At 39.8% G+C, this 19,020-nt stretch overlaps 1 protein-coding gene across 2 annotated transcripts in view; it reads left to right on the top strand.

The window, feature by feature from the left end:
* The window catches only part of ZRANB1 (zinc finger RANBP2-type containing 1), a 42,799-nt gene extending 24,310 nt beyond the window's left edge, over positions 1 to 18,489 (top strand). For both annotated transcript variants that reach the window (XM_026851316.1, XM_026851317.1), the window contains exons 4-11: positions 2,135 to 2,322; positions 3,909 to 4,062; positions 6,420 to 6,491; positions 7,066 to 7,264; positions 10,867 to 10,987; positions 11,862 to 11,991; positions 17,077 to 17,306; positions 18,263 to 18,489. In XM_026851316.1, the coding sequence (XP_026707117.1) occupies positions 2,135 to 2,322; positions 3,909 to 4,062; positions 6,420 to 6,491; positions 7,066 to 7,264; positions 10,867 to 10,987; positions 11,862 to 11,991; positions 17,077 to 17,306; positions 18,263 to 18,481 (1,313 nt within the window). In that variant the 3' untranslated portion in view covers positions 18,482 to 18,489. The remainder of the gene's footprint in view (positions 1 to 2,134; positions 2,323 to 3,908; positions 4,063 to 6,419; positions 6,492 to 7,065; positions 7,265 to 10,866; positions 10,988 to 11,861; positions 11,992 to 17,076; positions 17,307 to 18,262) is intronic.
* Positions 18,490 to 19,020: the final 531 nt, after the last annotated feature.

Here is a 19,020-nt window from a genome sequence, read left to right on the forward strand (position 1 = left end):
TGGAAATAAAACACTGCACCGGGCATTCTTGTTGTGGATACAGCATATATTGACAAAACCATACCTATTGCTTCCTTATGTTTTAGTTTTACCCAGAAGTGGAAATGTTGCAGCAGGAGCAGAGCTATGTTTGGTCACATCTGTATTTCATTCCTTTGGTAGATGTTTTGGAGAATGTCTTGCAGAAACAGTGAATTTTCAGTGTTCGCTTCCCCTCACTGAAACTGCTGTTTTCCATCACTAGCAGCTCCTTTCTTTAAAATAAAATATTTTTTCATCAGCAAAGTTCCAACTCTTACAGAACAAGAACTAAAAATTAGACAGACATAACTCTTGTCTAACTAGTTCCTTAACTCATCTGGAGTGAGTACACAGGCTGGCACTTAAGCAGAATGAGACATTGATGCTGGAGTGGAATGGGAATGACTTCCTATACAGACAGACCAGAAACATGCATTGTAACACAAATTGTCATCCTGTATTGTTTTCGTTCTGCCCTGGCCTCTTAGGACTTTTGAGTCCCTGATGGGTCGGTGTTACATGACTGAAATTTGCAATTGAGTTTGTATTCTGAAACTTCTCTGTTTAGACTGCTGTTGAAATGAATAGTCTTATCTGCAGAGGCTTACTAAGCAGAGCTGATAACTTTGTAGAGAAATGTCTTGCACTGATAATCTATTTTCACCCCTGCTTTTCTTCTGAAAGCTTTATTATCTCAGTATTGAAAATGATGGACTTTTTGGCTGAGCTAAGAATGCTTTCTTAAATCCTGGATTAACCAACAACCTGGCAGTTACTGTGCATCTTCAGTAGCAGGCAGTTCCATTTGTTGTATTGTGGGGTTTATTTTGTTTGTTTTGGTGGAGTTTTTTGGTTGATTGGTTTTGGGGTTTGGGAGGTTTTTTGTCTCTTTGATTCTTAGTCCTCAGTGGGAGTGAGTGCCCTGATTGAGACTTACCTCTTCTCCTGATGATCGTTTTGAGTCTTGCTAAGCAGCTTGAGTGCAGGATAGACTTGAGTCTCAATTTCCAGCCTCATGGGCTCTACTCAACTGCTGACTCTTAGGACTTGGCAAGGAGGTTTAGCTACAGAAAATAGGGGAGAGGTTTTTCTTGTTTGAGATCTGCACTCTTCTGGTTTTGAGCTGCTGCAGATAGAGCTGCTTCTCAGCAGTCAATTAGAAGTATTCTATTTACTTTTCTATTAAAAAGGTCTTTTAAGATAACTGTTTCTTCAATTCAGCATTACACTGTTCTCTGATGAAGCATATATCTAAAATAGAATCTTTATATTTGAAGGAATTTCTAAATTTAGAAACTCTTATATTGGAACCGATGCCGCCACCACCACCACTACCACCACATCTTGTGGATGGTGTATTCTGATAACTGCAGGTAAAGAATGCATCCAGCATGGGTGGTCTTGATATGAAACATGGTACAGAAGTTAAGAGATTCCCAGGGACTCTAAAGTATAGTAGGGTTCTTCCTCCACCCCCTGCCCCCCCATCTTGCTTTAGAAAGTACACATAGTGTGTGTGCCTAATTTCTCTAATTCAGTTTCAGTACAGTACCCTGAATGATAACTGTGTAAGTTCAGTTAGTAGCAGAGATGATGAGCTGAAGAGAAACTGTGCTGTGTACCCACTTCCAACACTGTTTCAAACCATATTTGGAAAAAAAACCCTCAACTTTTATTCCAAAAAACGTTTAATAGATCTATTTCTTAGATCCAGTAGTTCATTTTTAAGCTGAGTTAAAAGGGAAGATGCAATAATCAAACTAATATCTGTACTGTGGATGAATGCCTTTCCCTCGCTAGTGCTGATCAAATGCTAGTGAGTATGTTACGTGAGGTTTTTCATCCAGGGGCCTCAGCACCACTTTATGGCTGGCTTTTGGTCTGCCCTGTCTTCCAACTAGTTTGGATAGTGGAAATAGTCTAGGAGACGAGGTAAGTGTAAATACTTTTGTAGTCTTCTCTTAAAGAAATATTTGCAAGTTTCTTGGTATGCCCTTGATCTTTATATGGTTATGTCTGTATCAGAATAGGTAGAGATAAACTATTAAATAAGGTAGCTTGATCCAGAATGACTGATCCACTAGCTAAAATGGGTTGGGTTTTTTTTTTTTAGGAGTTGTAGAAGGTGATTTAGCTGCCGTTGAAGCTTACAAGTCATCAGGAGGAGATATTGCCCGCCAGCTTACTGCAGATGAAGTACGCCTGCTAAATCGCCCTTCTGCTTTTGACGTTGGGTACACGCTTGTGCATCTGGCGATACGCTTTCAGAGACAAGACATGCTAGCAATTTTGCTTACGGAGGTGAGTTCTTTTGGCTCTTACATAGACTGAATAGGAACCTCACGTAACCGCGTCGTTTGCAACCGGTGACATGTAACTTTATGAACTAGAAGATGGAGGCTGATATTGTTAGGAGATGTGAACTGTTGCTTTGTGACTTTGTTGACGTTTCTCCTAGAGAAGTGAGTTTACTTCAAGACTATGTGGTGGTCTTGAGGATGTTCCGTTTTCTCTTTAACGAGCAGTCTTGGCACAGGCTCTGACCTTACTGGTGGTGGAAGTGAGCTATTGTGAGGCTTCCTGTGCCTTGGGTGGGGGAGAGGAAATTCCCTGAAAGCAAAACACAGAGATCAATGACAGTGTAGTTCTTTTTCTGAGTTTTGTTAATGAATCAAGTCTACCTGGTCTTTCTTCCCTGTTTTTCTTGGGAGTTTCTCGTCCAGAGAAAGTCTTGCTTTGCAAAATTGCTGCATTTTTTCCCACTCTTGGCTCATTTTATAGATTGGTTGGTTCCTCTCTGTGGTCTCCTTGCTCTTGCATGTTCCATTTTCTTGTATATTTTTGTACTGTCCACCTCACTTCTGGTCATCTTTTTGCCCTCCTCCTAGGCCTGTAAGTAACTTTTTTTTGGTCTGCTTTCTTCATCTCGGAGTTCTGGTTCCTGGCCGGATCAGAGCCATATTTTTATTCTGCCTCCTTCCCTCTTTTGATGCTTAGTGCAATTCTGAAAACAGTGTTCCTAGAAAAGTAGCATGCCTGAGAAGCGCATAACGGTGATGGAGTGCATAGCACTGACTAATTAAAAAGAGTAGATGAAGCAAGACAAATGTAGCTAAAGCCTTGAGTATATATTTATATATGGGTAATATCAGTAGTTTTGTGCTGCTTACATAGCTATCTGGGTGAATGGAGTTACGCATTTGAAAACAAGTTAACTTGCTGCAATACCGCCTTACAGGTTTTTCTATTTGGTTTTCTTTCAGTTTTTGGGAATGCTTACGTAACATATCGTTTATGAAAATTCTTACTAGTGCTTGAGCCACTGTAATACTCTCCTTTTGCTAGGATATTAACTAGTGAAAAATGTGTGTCTTAAAGAGGTGTTTTTTTTATACATTCAGTGTCACCCCTGGGTCACTTACCCTGTATCACTGAATGAGTTCCTGCTGCCCATGATGATTACCATCTGCAGAAATTTAAGTATCTCAGCTTCATAGTTTTTTGGAAAGATTCTTTGTAGGAAACTGTTTTGTGCTGTGGTAGTGTAGTTCTTTGTTAAATGTAGACTGGGCTCATGCATAAGGTTTGAAGTATGTTTCCTATTGTTACCTAGCTCTTGCCTATTTCTTTTGTTTTCCTCCTTCTGCTGAAAGCGGTTAAAGAAGTATTTAGGTTAAAGAAGTATTTAACCAGCTTTGCGTTATCAGCTACATGACAAATGAGATGTTAATTGAGAGTCACTAAACATTTAAGCTTTCAGGGTACCAATGTTTATACTTCCTTTGCATTACTTGCTAACAACATACTGTCTGCTGATGGTTATCAGTCCGAAGTCATCCTATTGAACTAGAAATAATACTGAGTGCAGTAACTGTGTTATGTTACAGGTATCGCAGCAAGCAGCGAAGTGCATTCCTGCCATGGTGTGTCCAGAGGTCACAGAACAAATTCGTCGTGAAATCGCTGCATCTCTTCATCAGCGAAAGGGAGACTTTGCTTGCTATTTTCTGACTGACCTTGTAACGTTTACGTTACCCGCAGGTAGTTACAAAATCCTTCTTACTGATGGAATCTTTTTCTTTTCTTGTTACCTTGTTGAGAATTGCTTGGTTTGGATGTATTCTTTGACTTTGTGATGGTCGTGGGGTGTGTGTGCATTAGGTTTTAATAGCTTAGGTCAGATCTAGCATTTGAATTTGTTTATGCACACTTAAACCCATATGTTGTTCCTGTGAAGTGAACATCCTTTTTAGACATGAAGAAATTGAAAAAAAGCAGTGTATTCTAAGGAAAAGCTGTGTTTAAAGTTAAGATTGGAACCCAGACTATTTCTGGGTGCTAGTATGACTCTTAACATAGCTATGTTAGCTTTCAGTCCTTTCCCTTAAGGCCCAGGGCTATTCTTTGCATTTGTAGCTGGTTATAGCAATTGTACTTTGAGGCACGCCAGGATCAAAAGAATTTTTCTCTATTAACAAACTAATCTTTGCTATCTTTTGTTTCTTTTTAATAGAATTGTTTCTTTTAATAGAAATGCTAGCAGAGCTAAGAAAATTTGTAGATGGAAACTGTAGCAATCAACAGATCCGTTTGTCTTTTTTATAAAGCAGTGGCCTTGTAAGAATTGTATTTGGAACCTCTTTGGCTGAGTGTTACCTCCCTTCAGAAAGTGTGGGTAATACCACTTGTCTACAACTATCTGTTTGAGGTGCTGTATTCAGCCTTATTGTGTGGGTCACGTACGAGAGGCAGACGGTGTGGGTGTACAAAGCGTCTAGAGACTAACACTTCATTGCAGTTTAGAGGGAGAAGGGAAAGAGGGGAAACAGAATGATTTCATAACACGTGAGAAATGTTGCTTTCACCAGAACTGCGGAGTTTGTTCAGTATTTTCAAGAGATGCGTTCCCAAACCACTGTGTATCTTTTTAACGTGTAATAGCCATTAAATAATTAAGGAATGAGAATGTTCAAAAGCTTCTGTACATCAAGACTGTTGATGTATTTCCACTTCCATTACACTTGGTCAGCTGAACATATTTTGTAGTCAACAGTTTAGCAGCTGGTCTTGAGACAGCATCTCCAAGGACAGTGGTATAACTCCCACAATCCTATTCAGGTATTACCTACTTGATGTAGTTTAGGAACCAGTTTCCACTTGATCTTTCAGAGGAGTGATAGGATCCTCCTGAAGAGCCAATATACAGATGTTAAGACTGTAGAACTTTTAAATTGATTGCTGGCCACTGTAAGACAGTTTTAGTAATTAAAAAAAAGTTTTAAAAATCAATCATACAGGAAAGAGACCCACAACACCCTGCCTGCACCAAACAATAGTATGCTTCAGCAACTTGTGTGTCTGAATGGGGACTTCAATTTTAGAAGGACATCTGAGCAAGACTGGCAAGATAAGGACACTGAAATTGAGAGAGAGATCTTGCTGCCCTTGAAATACCACTTAGGACCCAGTCCTTATCCCCTAGACTGTCTGAAGGGATGCTCGATGCTTCTGTTTTAACTATTTGATTTACTTTCTTAACTTTGACGTATTTAAGTTTCACAACTGTGCTGAAGCTAGCAAAGCTGCTCTGGTTGCTGATCTGCCTTAGCAACCCTTTAGTACTTACCCTGTATTGAAATGCAGGCCATGAGCAAATCTTTAAGGTGTAGCAGATGTTTGTGTTTTGGAATGTGTGACAGTGTGTGTTTGTTTTACATGATACAGGAGTCATAAAAGAGTTTTGCCCTTTATACAATTTTCTGTCTCTTATTTTTTTAGCAGTAAATGCACGGTTGCAGATTCTGCCTGTAGAGCTCTTGGAACAGTTGTCAGTAGTGGCATTTTCTATGTCATAGCTCAATAGTTTTCTCACTTCTTGTTTTCTAACCTGCAAACCTTTGGAGTACTCTGAACTATTTCATCAAAGTCTGCATGAAATCGTTAAGGAAGTTGATATTCTGTACAAGAGCAAGCCTCTTGGCAAACTGTACCTGTCCTTTGTGGGAGACTGGGGCGGGGAAGCCATTCACATGGGTGGAAAACTATTGTGTAGGATTGAAGCTGTCCTAAATATAGTAGGGTTGAGAATTTTTTCTTTTCTTTTCACCTCAAAGTGGTTCTCCACTTCCTCCTTTAGAGAAATCCATTCTTATCCTACATGTGCTGTGATGATCCTTTCTGCATAAAAGGTATGGCAGTCAGTCTGAGATACATACCTACTTCAGCCTGCTCTGTGAGGCCTGTGCTCACAAGTGACAGATCTGAAAAATAATAGCAGCTTTTCAGAGGAGACATTAGGGATGATAGCAAAAAAGCTGTTGCACAAGTTCTCCTGAGCATCAGCTGGCAATGTGTCTCTCCTTAAACTGACTTCTCTATTTGCTTTCTTATTTTTCCAGATATTGAAGACTTACCGCCCACAGTCCAAGAAAAGTTATTTGATGAAGTACTTGATAGAGATGTTCAGAAAGGTAGATACTCTGAGAGTGGCTGGAATCTCTCCTTGCTTTCCATTAGAGAATATTTCTGTTGTTAAAAAAGTGCATTTGTGTGTGTGTGTGTATATGTGGCTTTGTTGCCTGAATTTGTTTTAAATATAGATTTGATGCTTTCAAGTTAATTTCACCCTAGAATTATCTTAATTTTAACATTTACAGTCAGTATTTGAGGCACAGAGAGAATGGAGTCTGTAGAAAATAGTGTTTGTAATGTGTCTTTGAATTTTAAATATTTTTAAAGCGCTACAGTTTTAAGTCACAAGCTCTTCCACTTCAGTAACAATCCTCAAACGAACGATGCAATGCTTTGTTTAAGGCTATGGTTTGTTCTATTTTGTTTATTTCTTTTCTTTTTATTCTTGACAGCATTTTGCCCAAGGAAGGCCTTTAACCACTATAGTTCACCTATTTTTGTAGCATGAAGGAAAACTTAGTTTTATTCATGTAAATGGGTGAATTGTTGAGATTATGCCATTACTGTGCTGTTCGGATTCTCTGAGACGTCAAATGAATATACGTTTAAAAAGAGGTTATTGTCATGTTGCAGAGCTAGAAGAGGAATCTCCCATTATTAACTGGTCACTGGAACTGGGTACGCGCTTGGACAGCAGATTATACGCACTTTGGAATCGGACTGCAGGGGACTGCCTGCTTGATTCAGTACTACAAGCCACTTGGGGCATTTACGACAAGGATTCAGTGCTGCGGAAAGCTCTTCACGACAGTTTACATGACTGCTCACATTGGTAAGTTTTAGTTTTTGTCTACTTTAAGATAGCTTTCCATGTAGCAGAGTACTACAGTATTAAAAAGAAACACAACCAGCACTCCCCAATTTCCTGTGGGTTGTGTGCCTCAAAGATGTTGAGTCACAGTGTGATTCACGTAGTAATCTAGATCTAGCGTATTTTAAATGTGAGCATTGGAAACTTGGACGTTCTGAGCTCGGTGACGGTATGTGATACTCAGCAAATAGCATTTAAAAGAGAATAAATACTTTATGCTGCGTGCTCGTCGAGAGTGTGCTAACCACAGTTATTAAGACTGGAATTTCTGTATACTTGCAATGTAAATCATGCACATGCCATGCCTTGCTGCTTGGTGGAAGCTTTGCAGAAGATTGTTAATAGAAGATAGGCTTTTATTCCTGTATAAACTTTTCAGTATTTTCATTCCATCTGCTTAGTTACAGCTTTATTCGGTATTGCTCTTTTTGTTCCCGTTCTGTCTGCTAAAATAACAGCGGTAAAGTACAGAGTGGTGACATTTAACTAGTGCTGTCATTTGGCCATAGAATTAATTTATCATTCTGTAAAAGAACTTTTGTTGTTTTACACTGGCAACCTTCCTTAAGCTGATACTGTGGTTTGCTTCTGCTAGAAGAAAAACTCTTACAGTTTGCACTCCCAGTGGTGTCCAGCAGCTCTCAAGTGTGTAACGGGATGAAGGGAAGAGACTGATAAAGACTAATAATGTAAGACACAGGTGATTCATTTTCTTATGCTCTCGTAGTCAAGGACAAGAGAAACACTACCATGCTAGAAACAGAGCCTGGCCCCTTGCTCTGTCTGCTGTACAGGATGTCAACAACAAAGGTTAATTTTAGGGGTACAAGCTTTTGTGATTACTGGCCCCAACTTCCTGCTGTTTGGAGAAACTCCCCAAATTAGCATCCAGAGCTGGAGTCAATATAAGTGGTGCTTCAGTAACAGTTCTTCCAAGAACCTGTCTCCAAAGGGAGCTGTCAGTGCTTCAGAGTTGTTTATAATGGAGCGTGCATCTCGACCACGCAGGAATGTCCCTGGCATCACAAGCAGTTCCCCTGAGGCCAGAACAGAAATTTATGATAGATCAGGTTTTGTTCTTTATGGTAACAAAACCAAGCATGGTATCCAAAAACATGCTGCAAACCGTTGAGGTTTAAAGCAATCTTTCTAAATGTTAGTGTTAACTGTTGTTGAGTTACTGTTGTATCTAACATAACTCTCATTATTTAGAGTGTATTAAATCTGGTTAAGCTTTTTAGTCCATGTTCTAGAGAATTTGCATTTTACTCTGAATTTACTTGATCCTTACTGGAAGCACAGTTTCTTGTTTTTAACTGATTCGTGTGTTCTTTTATAGTTGTTTGAATACAGTTGCCTACTTTCAGTCTGGATAATCAGATTTGTTAGTTTGCCATTGGAAAAATTAGTGCAGGCTGTAGTACAATCCTCTCCCGAGCTACATCCTTAATAGGAACTGGTCCATCTGCAGAGGCTGTTAGTGATGGAAATTCTTGAAGAATTGACTGAAGTGTTAGTGGTGATACTAGGTCAGACTGGAGACATCGTTCCTTTCAAAAAATCCAGACTTAAGGTGTGGGAGGTCTTTTAAGTTTTGTTGTAAATGGATCATCCTGTACATCCTGTACTTGGGGTGTAGATTCCATGTGGGAAGATACATTTAATTTTGTGGGCCAGGATGTGTAGCAGATAGGAAGCGGTGTTGTCGTCACTGGCTTTAATGATAATTGCTGAAGGAATAGGCTCTTAAATGCAATCCCTAGTCTCAACAGCAGTATACTTCAACAGTGGAATCGGTCTTCAAAGCTTTCACAAAGACATTTAAAAATGGGTATTTCTATAGTCAGACACAGAACAGTCATGTAACTCATTTGGCCTCATTTTATTATGTTTGTTTAGATGCTGAACAAAGAAGAATCTATTTACTAGAGACAGTCTAGGGTCTGGTACTCAGAAAAAGCTCAGTAGAGAAGTTCCCAGAGGCTCTGGCCTGTGGACTCTTTTCCACTCACCTTTTAAGTTACTACGCTTTTTTAGTTTACTCAATGTGTTCTCATTTGTCCTGTTTGGTATTCCACCCTTAACTTTTGGTGGAGAATGAACATACGCCCTAAGTAGGTTTTTGGGATTTTATTTTTTATTATTAAGGATGCATTCAGTTCTCTTGTTCTAAACTGAAAAGTTTATTTTAAATGAGATCAAAATCTTCAGCCTGGACTTCTGTCTACAGTTGTGGCTTCTTCCTGGGAACACCTACAGAGGACTGTGTATATGGCTGGCTAAATCAAGGAAGAAACTTTAGGAAAACACTTTCACAGTAGAGCTTTTGGGGGATAGGTTGTGTGGGTGTTCTTCCTTTTTTATTTTCCTTTTTTCCTTTCTGCTGGAATGTAGATAGATCAGTAGATTCTCTGTAGCTGTATCACTGTGAGCACACAGACCTTTCAGAATGTCTTACTAATAGGTCTATTAAGCCATGCAAAGGTTTTAGCTGTACTTGGGCAAGCCAGCCTGGTCGGTGACAACTGTTATATACACCAAGATTTTTAGGATTGCTCCATCTCTAATAAAAGCATAGGAAAGGTTTCTTTCCACACACACACCATTCACTGTCTGTTAATTTTCTCAGATTTTAATTAAATGAGTTCATTTCAATGACTTTTTTTTAATAAGCTGAACTTCAGAATGGTTTCTTTGTATTCACAGTAAAGGGCATTGTTTCAGAGTTGGCTTAGCACTCGTCACTAAACCCGTGTTCCTAATGTGAAGTTATGGCCTTTCCATAGTGTGGTTGGTTAGACTGAGTTTAAAATTTTAAAAAGCCAGCATCTGTTTTTTAATGTGTAGGTCATTTTTCTTTGTAATTGATGAAGTAAGACAAAACATTAGGACTAAATTAGCATACAAAAATGCTGAATTTAAACAGAGAAAGAGGAATCCTGTAACTTCAAAACTTTCAGTGTCTCATTAATCCCATTTTCTATATTTGATTCTTATTTATGCTGCTTTATAACTATTCCATACAGTGTGAAATGACCATACGCTTTGCTCCGAATACCAATATAAAAGAGATTCTGCTTCTTAACCACGGTCTATTTGAAGCTGATACACAAGTACTTCAGAGTTATTTGCCTCATGATATGGTCAACAATGGAGAATACCTGTATTGTTTGTGTGAGAAGAATGAGCAACTCTTCTGTGAAATAGAATGTCTGAGTTCTGTTCTGTATACATCAGGGTTAATTAATCGTAAATAGGACTTAAAAAAACCTCTTACAAGAAGTGTCAAGCTAGCCAGGAGCCTCTTAAGAGCTTGCATCTCTTACAGCATGTTTGCTGTAGGCGTTGCGGTTCCAAATTACTTCTTCAATGAGAATCACCCAGTGGAGTCTCCTGGATTCAAACCAAAATAAAATCTGGTTTTCCTGATGTACGTTCTCTTTCTTCCCCCTTCTTTACAGACTTGGGAAAAAGAATTACAAGGATTGAATATCACTATTGGGTGTATGGTGGTTGAGTAAATATTTTTGTGTTTACCACTCTTTCTCTCCCTAACATTTTAGGTTCTACACACGCTGGAAAGAGTGGGAATCGTGGTATTCCCAAAGCTTTGGTTTACATTTCTCATTGCGAGAGGAACAGTGGCAGGAAGACTGGGCATTCATACTCTCTCTTGCGAGTCAGGTAAGAAAACTTCTTTTATAAGATGGCTGTCAGAAAGGATATTTTAATCTCTGAAAAGAAACGTCAAGAATTTAAAGTGTTCTTCAGGAATAAGAATTTTAATGTATAAAGGAAAACATTCCTCTTAAGCCAGTAATCTTAAAGTATTACTGGGTAGACTCTTCTGCCAAGATGGAAAGGTTAATTTACAATTCTAATATTTGAATTTACCATTAAATGGTACAGTACAAAAAAGTGTGGTGTTCTTGGTGTCAGTGAAGCCTGTAGAATAAACAAATACACAATTGTCTATTTAATGTCCTGCCTCCTAATTCCTGCAACACTTACCTCCTAGAACATACCTACCAATCTGTAAACTTACACTACCTAAACCTCAGCAAGCTGATATTTTGTAACTCCCCTCCAAAATGAGATTTATGTTCCTATAAGCTTCCAACTATAGGAATATTTTTAGCTTCTCTTTTAAAGTATAAACATGATTTGAGTGCTCTTCTCTTGTCCTTTGTTTTGGATGTGCTCTTTATTTATTTATCTCTTCCTATTTTTCCATATTTACTTTAACCTGTCTTCAGATGAGTGAATTACTTTTAGACTAAGCGTTGTGTAGAGTTTCACTTCTAACTGGGAAATTAAATATGTTAGATTGAATCTGGCCAACAGGGCGAAGAATTATTACTGGCAGGTTAAGTTGTTGTGCAAGCTGAATGTTTTTGCTTATTTCTAACTGATATGTCTTCTAGTCTTCTGTTTTTCCTGTCAAAGCTAGGTTGCTCTTAAAAGCATTTTCATCCTTAATTTGGAGTCTGTTTTTTCAAATTCCAGAGTAGAGAATAAGCTCTGTTTCAAGTGATCTCTTTCTTTGTGTTTGGTTCAGCCTGGAGCGAGTTTGGAGCAGACACACATTTTTGTACTTGCACATATTCTTAGAAGACCAATTATAGTTTATGGAGTAAAATATTATAAGAGTTTCCGAGGAGAAACATTAGGATATACCCGCTTTCAAGGTAAGCCTTTAGTTTTTCAAATTTAGTTTTATCAGGTTCAGCTATAAGTCATAAACATAAAAAGTTGAGAGTGACATTAAGCTACTAGCTGGAAGAGGATGGAATTATGTTGAAGGTAAACTTTCGTTAGAAAAATAAGAAGAACGAAATAATCCCCTCAGAACTTGCAGTGTTTCACTGTATAGTGGGCATGGTGCCTGGAGCAACAGTAAAAACATGTTTTGACCTCCACTCAACATGCCTTTAGTCTCTACTTCATATAAAACATTCTGATTGTGCGAATTTACCAAAAGTTGTGTGGTTTGTACTGCTGTAAAACACAAGGAATTTAAAATTCCTTTCGCTTGTGGTGCTAACTAATGGCTGTAAACACTCATTTTGGGAACTAAACTGTATTTAGCATTTCCTAAAGGAGGCTGGTAAAGCTGGGGGCCAGGCAGGCAGAAGGTGTTTGCACCGGCAGAGCAGCAGCAGGATGTGGGACAGAGGAGCATCGTGCCTTGCAGGAGGCGGTTTGTGAAGCAGCCCTTACGAGCAGTGAAGAGTAGCCACCCTTAAAGCAAGAAGCAAGGGTATATGAAGAAGGGTCGAGAGGTTACAGTAGGGTGGAGAATGATAAAGTTGAGCTTTTGTTGTAGGTGATGAAAGTAAAAGAGGCGACAACCTGAGTGTACGGTGTGGAGGCTGAAAAAGAAGGAATTCTGTTCATAAATGCTCTACCAACAGTTACGTGCGAGGTCTAAGACTGGGTAACTTAGTTATGATTACAGAATACTGGTCGTAAATCTGGCCTTCTGCAGAAGTGAATTTCATGATGTAGTTAAAAGGAAGTTTTAGAAATTTATCTGTGTCAGTAATTCACACTTTACAGCAAGTGTGATGTAAATACTGCCCTTTTGCTCTAGCAGTATAATTTTGCTTAGCTTGATCAGGTTCTTTCTGACTTGTTTCTCCTTCTAGTCTTCTGGGCAAGCAGCCTAACTATCCTTAAGATAAATATGAAGATGTTTAGCTGACTCGGTCCAGTTTTGCTTAGACGTATGTTTGTAGATTACTGAAGATGTGTATTCTATTTTGTAAGCCAAATATGTGGTTGGGCAACTTTGTGTTGCATATTAAGTCTTTTATTAGTTGAAGAATAAAAACATAAGAGGGGATTGGGAGCATCTGTACGTGCTCAGCAGTAAACAAACCCCAGAAAGAACTGCTTGATCAGGCACTGCAGCTGTTACAGGGTGTTAGGGCTTTTGTTTCGCCCGTGGTTCATCTTCCTGCTTTCAGAGTTTATCTGCTTGATGACTACCCTGCAGTTGTTTTCATCAGCAGATCACTGTATTTATAGCTTAGCAGAGGACTTCCCAAAACATTTATTTCTGCGATTTTAAAACAGGTTCGCTAACTTTGGAAGGAGGCAAACCTGTAACGTAGAGAAGAACTCCAAGCTGTGGAGTTCATGTCAAACATGTAACCTATTGTAACTGTTCAATCTTCAGAAAATGTGAGCAACCATTCAGCTTCTAAGTTTGGGGTAGTGAGAAAACTTTTATGTGAAGAAATTAAATACTTTTTTGAAGAGTATAAAAACTTAGTGCTTTCTGTAGTTTTATTTGAGAGGATGAAAAGAGAGACTGGGGAAGAGCAATTATTTATGCGATGTATATCTGATGCTTCACGTTCTTATTGCTTTTAACTCAAAGGCTGAGTCGCTTGCAAAATTTTTTTATTTTATAGATGGGGCTTTGAGGCAGACAAGTATTACATGGCCTAAATACGCTGAAATTGTTTTCTCTTGCTCTGTGAACCAGAAGGTAACGGGGTGTCTGGGACAAGCTTTTATTAGACATGTGTTTCCAGGAATTTAGTCAGACAGCTATTATTGACTTGTGATTTTCTTGCCACAAGCTGCATCCATCCATCCATAGAAACGCACAACACTGAACAGGTGAACTTAGGAGTCCTGTGTCAAATTACCTGGAGTTACTTTTATCCCCGTGCTACCACATTTTTGTGGTTAATGTGTGCTAATTAAATGCTAGTAGCACAGCTGAAACCAAACAGCTGTCAGACTCAGAGTGGCACAGGCTGCTAAGACAAGTCTCCTGTAAATGGTACAAGACTTGCTGCTCTGGGCTTGTGTGTGAGCTTGGTGAAGCTCTGAGGAGTGCTTGGGCTTCTCCGACTTGCCGTGTAGCACCCTGTCTGTTTTTAAGATGACGTCCCCCAAAAAAGAAAGAGGAAAGAAAGATTGTGGATTAGAATAGAGATGAAGAAATCTTAATTTTTTTCAGTGCTTACTTAACATCATGGTTTAGTTGGTAGCACCTTGGAAGGTATGTAAACCCCTTATCCGCCCCCAAAATTTTTTTTTTTTTTTTTTTTTTTTTTCTCTCGAGGGATTCCTTGTTCCAACTCGGCATCCTTGCTGGTAACTGCTGTGAATCCCATAACCGACAGCCTCCTTGTTTCCTAGATTGCTATTGACTGTTAATCAATCGACTTCTTTAAATATTAAGGCTTCGACAGTGAAAGACTCATTTACTCAGCCTTAAGTGTGCTCCTGGTCTAGCTGCATGTATTTAGTGGCATGAATATACAGCTTTTAAAATTAAACAGGAAAAAAGGTGACTGACTGAAATTATCCGATCAGGTTAGAGAAACTAAATCCTCTGTGGATGTCTTCCAGGGTAGGTGTTAGGCTGTACTCTTTATTTTCCGTGGCTTGTTTGTGTGCGTGTCAACTGTTTTTACACCACCTTCTCAACATATATCCGATTGACTTTTATAAATCTTAAGAGCACTAGATTTTCTCCCTGGTAATGCGGGAAATTCCCTTCTTGTGAAGCTCATCGCATCGTGTTGAGGAGGAATGGGAAGCGTAACCCATCCTTCTGTCTTGGGGAGGGAGGTTAGTGTGGTGGTTTTACTCAGGTAAAACAACGGTGAAAAAAACCTTCCAAAATGTTGCTGAATTTCAATGTAGAGATTACGTCAAGGCAAACAGATCAGCTCCGCTCCTGAAGGGTCACGTAGCTGAGCCTGACGCAGGGGTTCTGCGTTGTTAGATGAGACATGTGACGTCCATAGAGATGAGACCCTTTGCTTACCAGCGATTTCTGTAGCCCTGACAGGGGCCAGAATCTACCAGTTTAGGTCAGCAGGGCATTAACCGTCTGTATTAATTGGCATTAAATTAAATTGACCTTCCCCAGATTGAATCTGTTTTGCCTGTGATGGTAACGGGTGAGTGATCTCCCTGTCCTTACCTCCACCCACAAGGTTTTAATGGTGTTTTCTCCCCTGTCCTGCCGAGGGGAGTGAGGGTGCAGCTGGGTGGGTACCAGGGGGGGTGTCGTGAGGAGCTGGCACGCTTTGTGAGGGAGGAGGGGACCTTTTGATACATCTCTGCGACCATAACTTGTGGGAGAAGAGGGGTAAACGGTCACCCTGAGGGTGCTGATGCTTTCAGTTCTGAAAGGCCTCGGTAACCCGAGCGACATGGCACCCTGCAATAGCAGTGTCCCACCCTCGCTGCTTGCTTGTCTTGCTGATGCTTCAGACTAGAGGTTGGAAAAAAGTTGATTATTTCTCACAGTGTGTGCATGAAGAATGAATTTCCAGGAATGGAGGGACTGTCTCTATTACATTTGACTGTCAGTATGTTATTTTCAGTATGACTTTGAATTTTGGCCGGATGTTTGGTTCTTTCCCTAAATGTAAAGGCTTGAAATTTTTTGGTTAACGCTTACCCCTTGTTCTGCATCTTTTGTGTCTACAACTGAATTACAGTGAGAGGTCATTGTAATGGGGATGGGAGGAAGGGAGCGTTAAGAAGGTATTCGACGGATTGGTGCTTAGCTCTAGATGTAAAAGCTTGTGTGAATATTAATCTCAAGGAGATACTTTGAGGTGTTTCTTGATTGCTACTTGAAGAAAGGGAGGGGGGGGAAGGGACAAATATTTACTGGTAGCCCCCACTAATTTTTGTTACAGCAAAGCGAGATGAGTTCTAAACCTAAGTAAAACCTCCGACTCCATCCCCTGCCTCAGATTTCCATTTTAGCGTTGCCCGTCCATCTACATGGATGTTGGGGAAGTGAAGTGCCTTGTTTTGCTGCCGCGTTTATTCCGAACTTACTGGCAGCAGCTGTACTACGAAAGGTTGCTATGCTACATGTGCACTTAAGTTTATGCATGGCTATTTTTAAGCTGTCACAAGGTAAGGTGTGCTTTCGCTGAAGATGTCTTGCAGCAGTACACACCAAGAATTATTTATGTTCCTGGAAGAAAGGATTTCTAGTTTTATTTTGAGTCTTCATGCACCTCCAGCAAATTGCTGTCTTTACTGCTAAAAATGGAGGGGAGAAAGAGTGCAGTTTCTTTCAGAATCTGTGACTTCGGTAATTTTTAGTTGTCTCTGAGCAAAATAGTATCAGCTTTTCGCTGGTGGCTTGGGTTTGGCTTTTTGGGGGGGGCGGAGACTAGATACGCATAATTGATGTGGGTTAATTTAATCTATTCATACCATGTTTATGCAAAGTCCCATTGTCTCTGGGATGGGCTACATACTTAGGTGCTGAATAATATTTAGTGCAGCAAGTTCTTTTAATAATAATTTTTGTAAGCAGATGGTGGAATCTTTGTTCTGGTAAAAATAGACATCTGACTGTAGCTTTTATTTCTGTGATGCAGAATCAGATATTTTTTTTTCCTTTAATTTTTTTATTTATTTTTAAGAAGAGTTACCAAACGTAAGACAGCTGTTCTAACCTTTCGTTCATTGCTATACTGTAGACCATAGATTTTTAGGGGAATGGTAATGTGGTACTCTTTGTAATTGTAATGGCTTTTATGGCTAAACTTTTAACTTTTTAAAATTAGAGATACTTGACTAATCTCAACCTAATAATAATTAGCTGTACTGAAAAGTATGACCTGTATTAGTATACATCAAACCAATATGTTTTAAATGCTTGTTAATGTGCTGCTGGTGCTGTGTTTAGCCAAAAGCAAGAGGTTTGTATCAAAAATTCTTTGTCGATGACCACTGTAATTCTGAGTCTTACCCTTCCGTTTAACTTGTTGTAGGTGTGTATTTGCCTTTGTTATGGGAACAGAGTTTTTGTTGGAAAAGTCCTATTGCTCTGGGCTACACGAGGGGCCATTTCTCTGCTCTGGTTGCCATGGAGAACGATGGTTATGGCAATCGAGGTGCTGGTGCTAACCTGAACACTGATGATGATGTTACTGTTACCTTTCTACCGTTGGTGGATAGCGAGAGGAAACTATTGCACATTCACTTCCTTTCTGCTCAAGAGGTAAGAACTAGCTGGTGGCTTTTGTCACAGCTGCTCTTTAAGCTGGGACCTCAGCAATCTCTGTAGCCCCACGTGTTTTTGCAGCTCAGGGAATTACGGGGAGTACACTGTCCTGGTTAATTCATACTGCTCCCTTTCCCGTCACTGGAGAAGATTCTGAAACATATTTTCCCACAGACTTGATGCTTATTTATAGCTTTGTAAATTGAATGTAACTTCACTGCGCACGTGAATACAAGTGTACCTTGAGAAGGACTCGGAAATAAGGATTCTGACACTAACGTGAGACTGAAATAAACCTTTTTATGAAGGATGCAATGAAAATATTGGCCAGTACTTGCAGGACGCTCTACCTCTTTTTCTGATGAAACTCAACTAGTTTCCTATCAAAGACAGGGAACCACTTCAGTAAAGTGTGTTCCTGGGGGAAGGGAGGGAGAGTTGGAAAACTTGAAGTAATTGCAAAAAGTGGGCATCCTTTAGATAAAGGAGAAAAAATATGGCTAAGTCTAGAGAGGGATATTTTTTCCAGCAAGCCACATCTGTTATGCCTTACAAAAGGAAATGTTTCATGTCAAGAAGTGCTAGACTCCTAAAAAGTGCTTTGTAAAGCCTCAAGGCCCTTTTAGGACTTATCCTACTTATATATGGTACCTGGCATAAATAATTAGTTGCTCACAAATAATTGAAATTTAGGAAGGCTATACTGGAAATACACCTCTAAAGAATTTAGCAGGGCAGAACAGCTGGCGAGTGTTTCCAGAGCCTTCAAATTTGGGTTGAAAACACAGCACGGATCAGCGTGGCTTTGGGAGGCTCCAGCTCCCTTGGCTCTGGAAAGGAACTGCCTCGCTCCCCGAGCCTGGGCGTTCCAGAAAATCGCGGGTGGCTTGCTTAAAGTTTGCTGGTAATGTTTCAGGCCTCGTTCTCAATGGGTTTTCTCCTTCCCCCCAAAGATAGGTAATGAGGAGCAGCAAGAAAAGCTGCTGCGGGAATGGCTGGACTGCTGTGTGACAGAAGGAGGGGTTCTCGTGGCCATGCAGAAAAGCTCTCGCCGGCGCAATCATCCGCTGGTCACCCAGATGGTGGAGAAGTGGCTTGATCGCTACCGACAGATCCGCCCTTGTACGTCCCTTTCCGATGGTGAGGAAGATGAGGATGATGATGATGAATGAAGGAATTGGGGGGGAAAAAAAAAATAAAATTATCAGCGCAAAGCGTCTGACCCAGAGTTAGTGTCGTGCTCTAGGAGTTCGTTGTGGAACGACCCGATTTGAGGGGAAACATGCTGTAAAAGGCTTTTTCTAACCCGCATGGAGAGAGTCTAGAAGCTCATCTGCTGTGTGAAGAGAGCGAAATGGGCTGGACTACCGTTTGTATAAAAACAAAAAGAAACAAAAAACAGCTAATTTTATTATAAAGACAGAAAAAAAATTTTTTTTTTTCTTTCTGATTGTAAATCTGTCTATAAATGTACCGCATGTGGTTGTGTTAAGAGGTTGTGTAATAGGAAAAGTATACCAGCATCTTAATTATTGCAAAGAAATTTTTCAAATAAGGGCACTTACGAAAGCACATGTTAGATGGATCTCTCTTCCCTCCAAGATTCTTTTACAGTAGAACTTGCTATTCTACATCACCTGTTCAATACTCTGACACATTTCCGTGAAAGGCCCTTTTTTGTGAACTCTCACTAGTGCCCAGGTCAGATTGT

The sequence above is a fragment of the Athene cunicularia genome, assembly GCF_003259725.1.
Source record: "Athene cunicularia isolate RWA chromosome 6 unlocalized genomic scaffold, athCun1 chr6_part1, whole genome shotgun sequence".
NCBI classification, from domain to species: domain Eukaryota; kingdom Metazoa; phylum Chordata; class Aves; order Strigiformes; family Strigidae; genus Athene; species Athene cunicularia.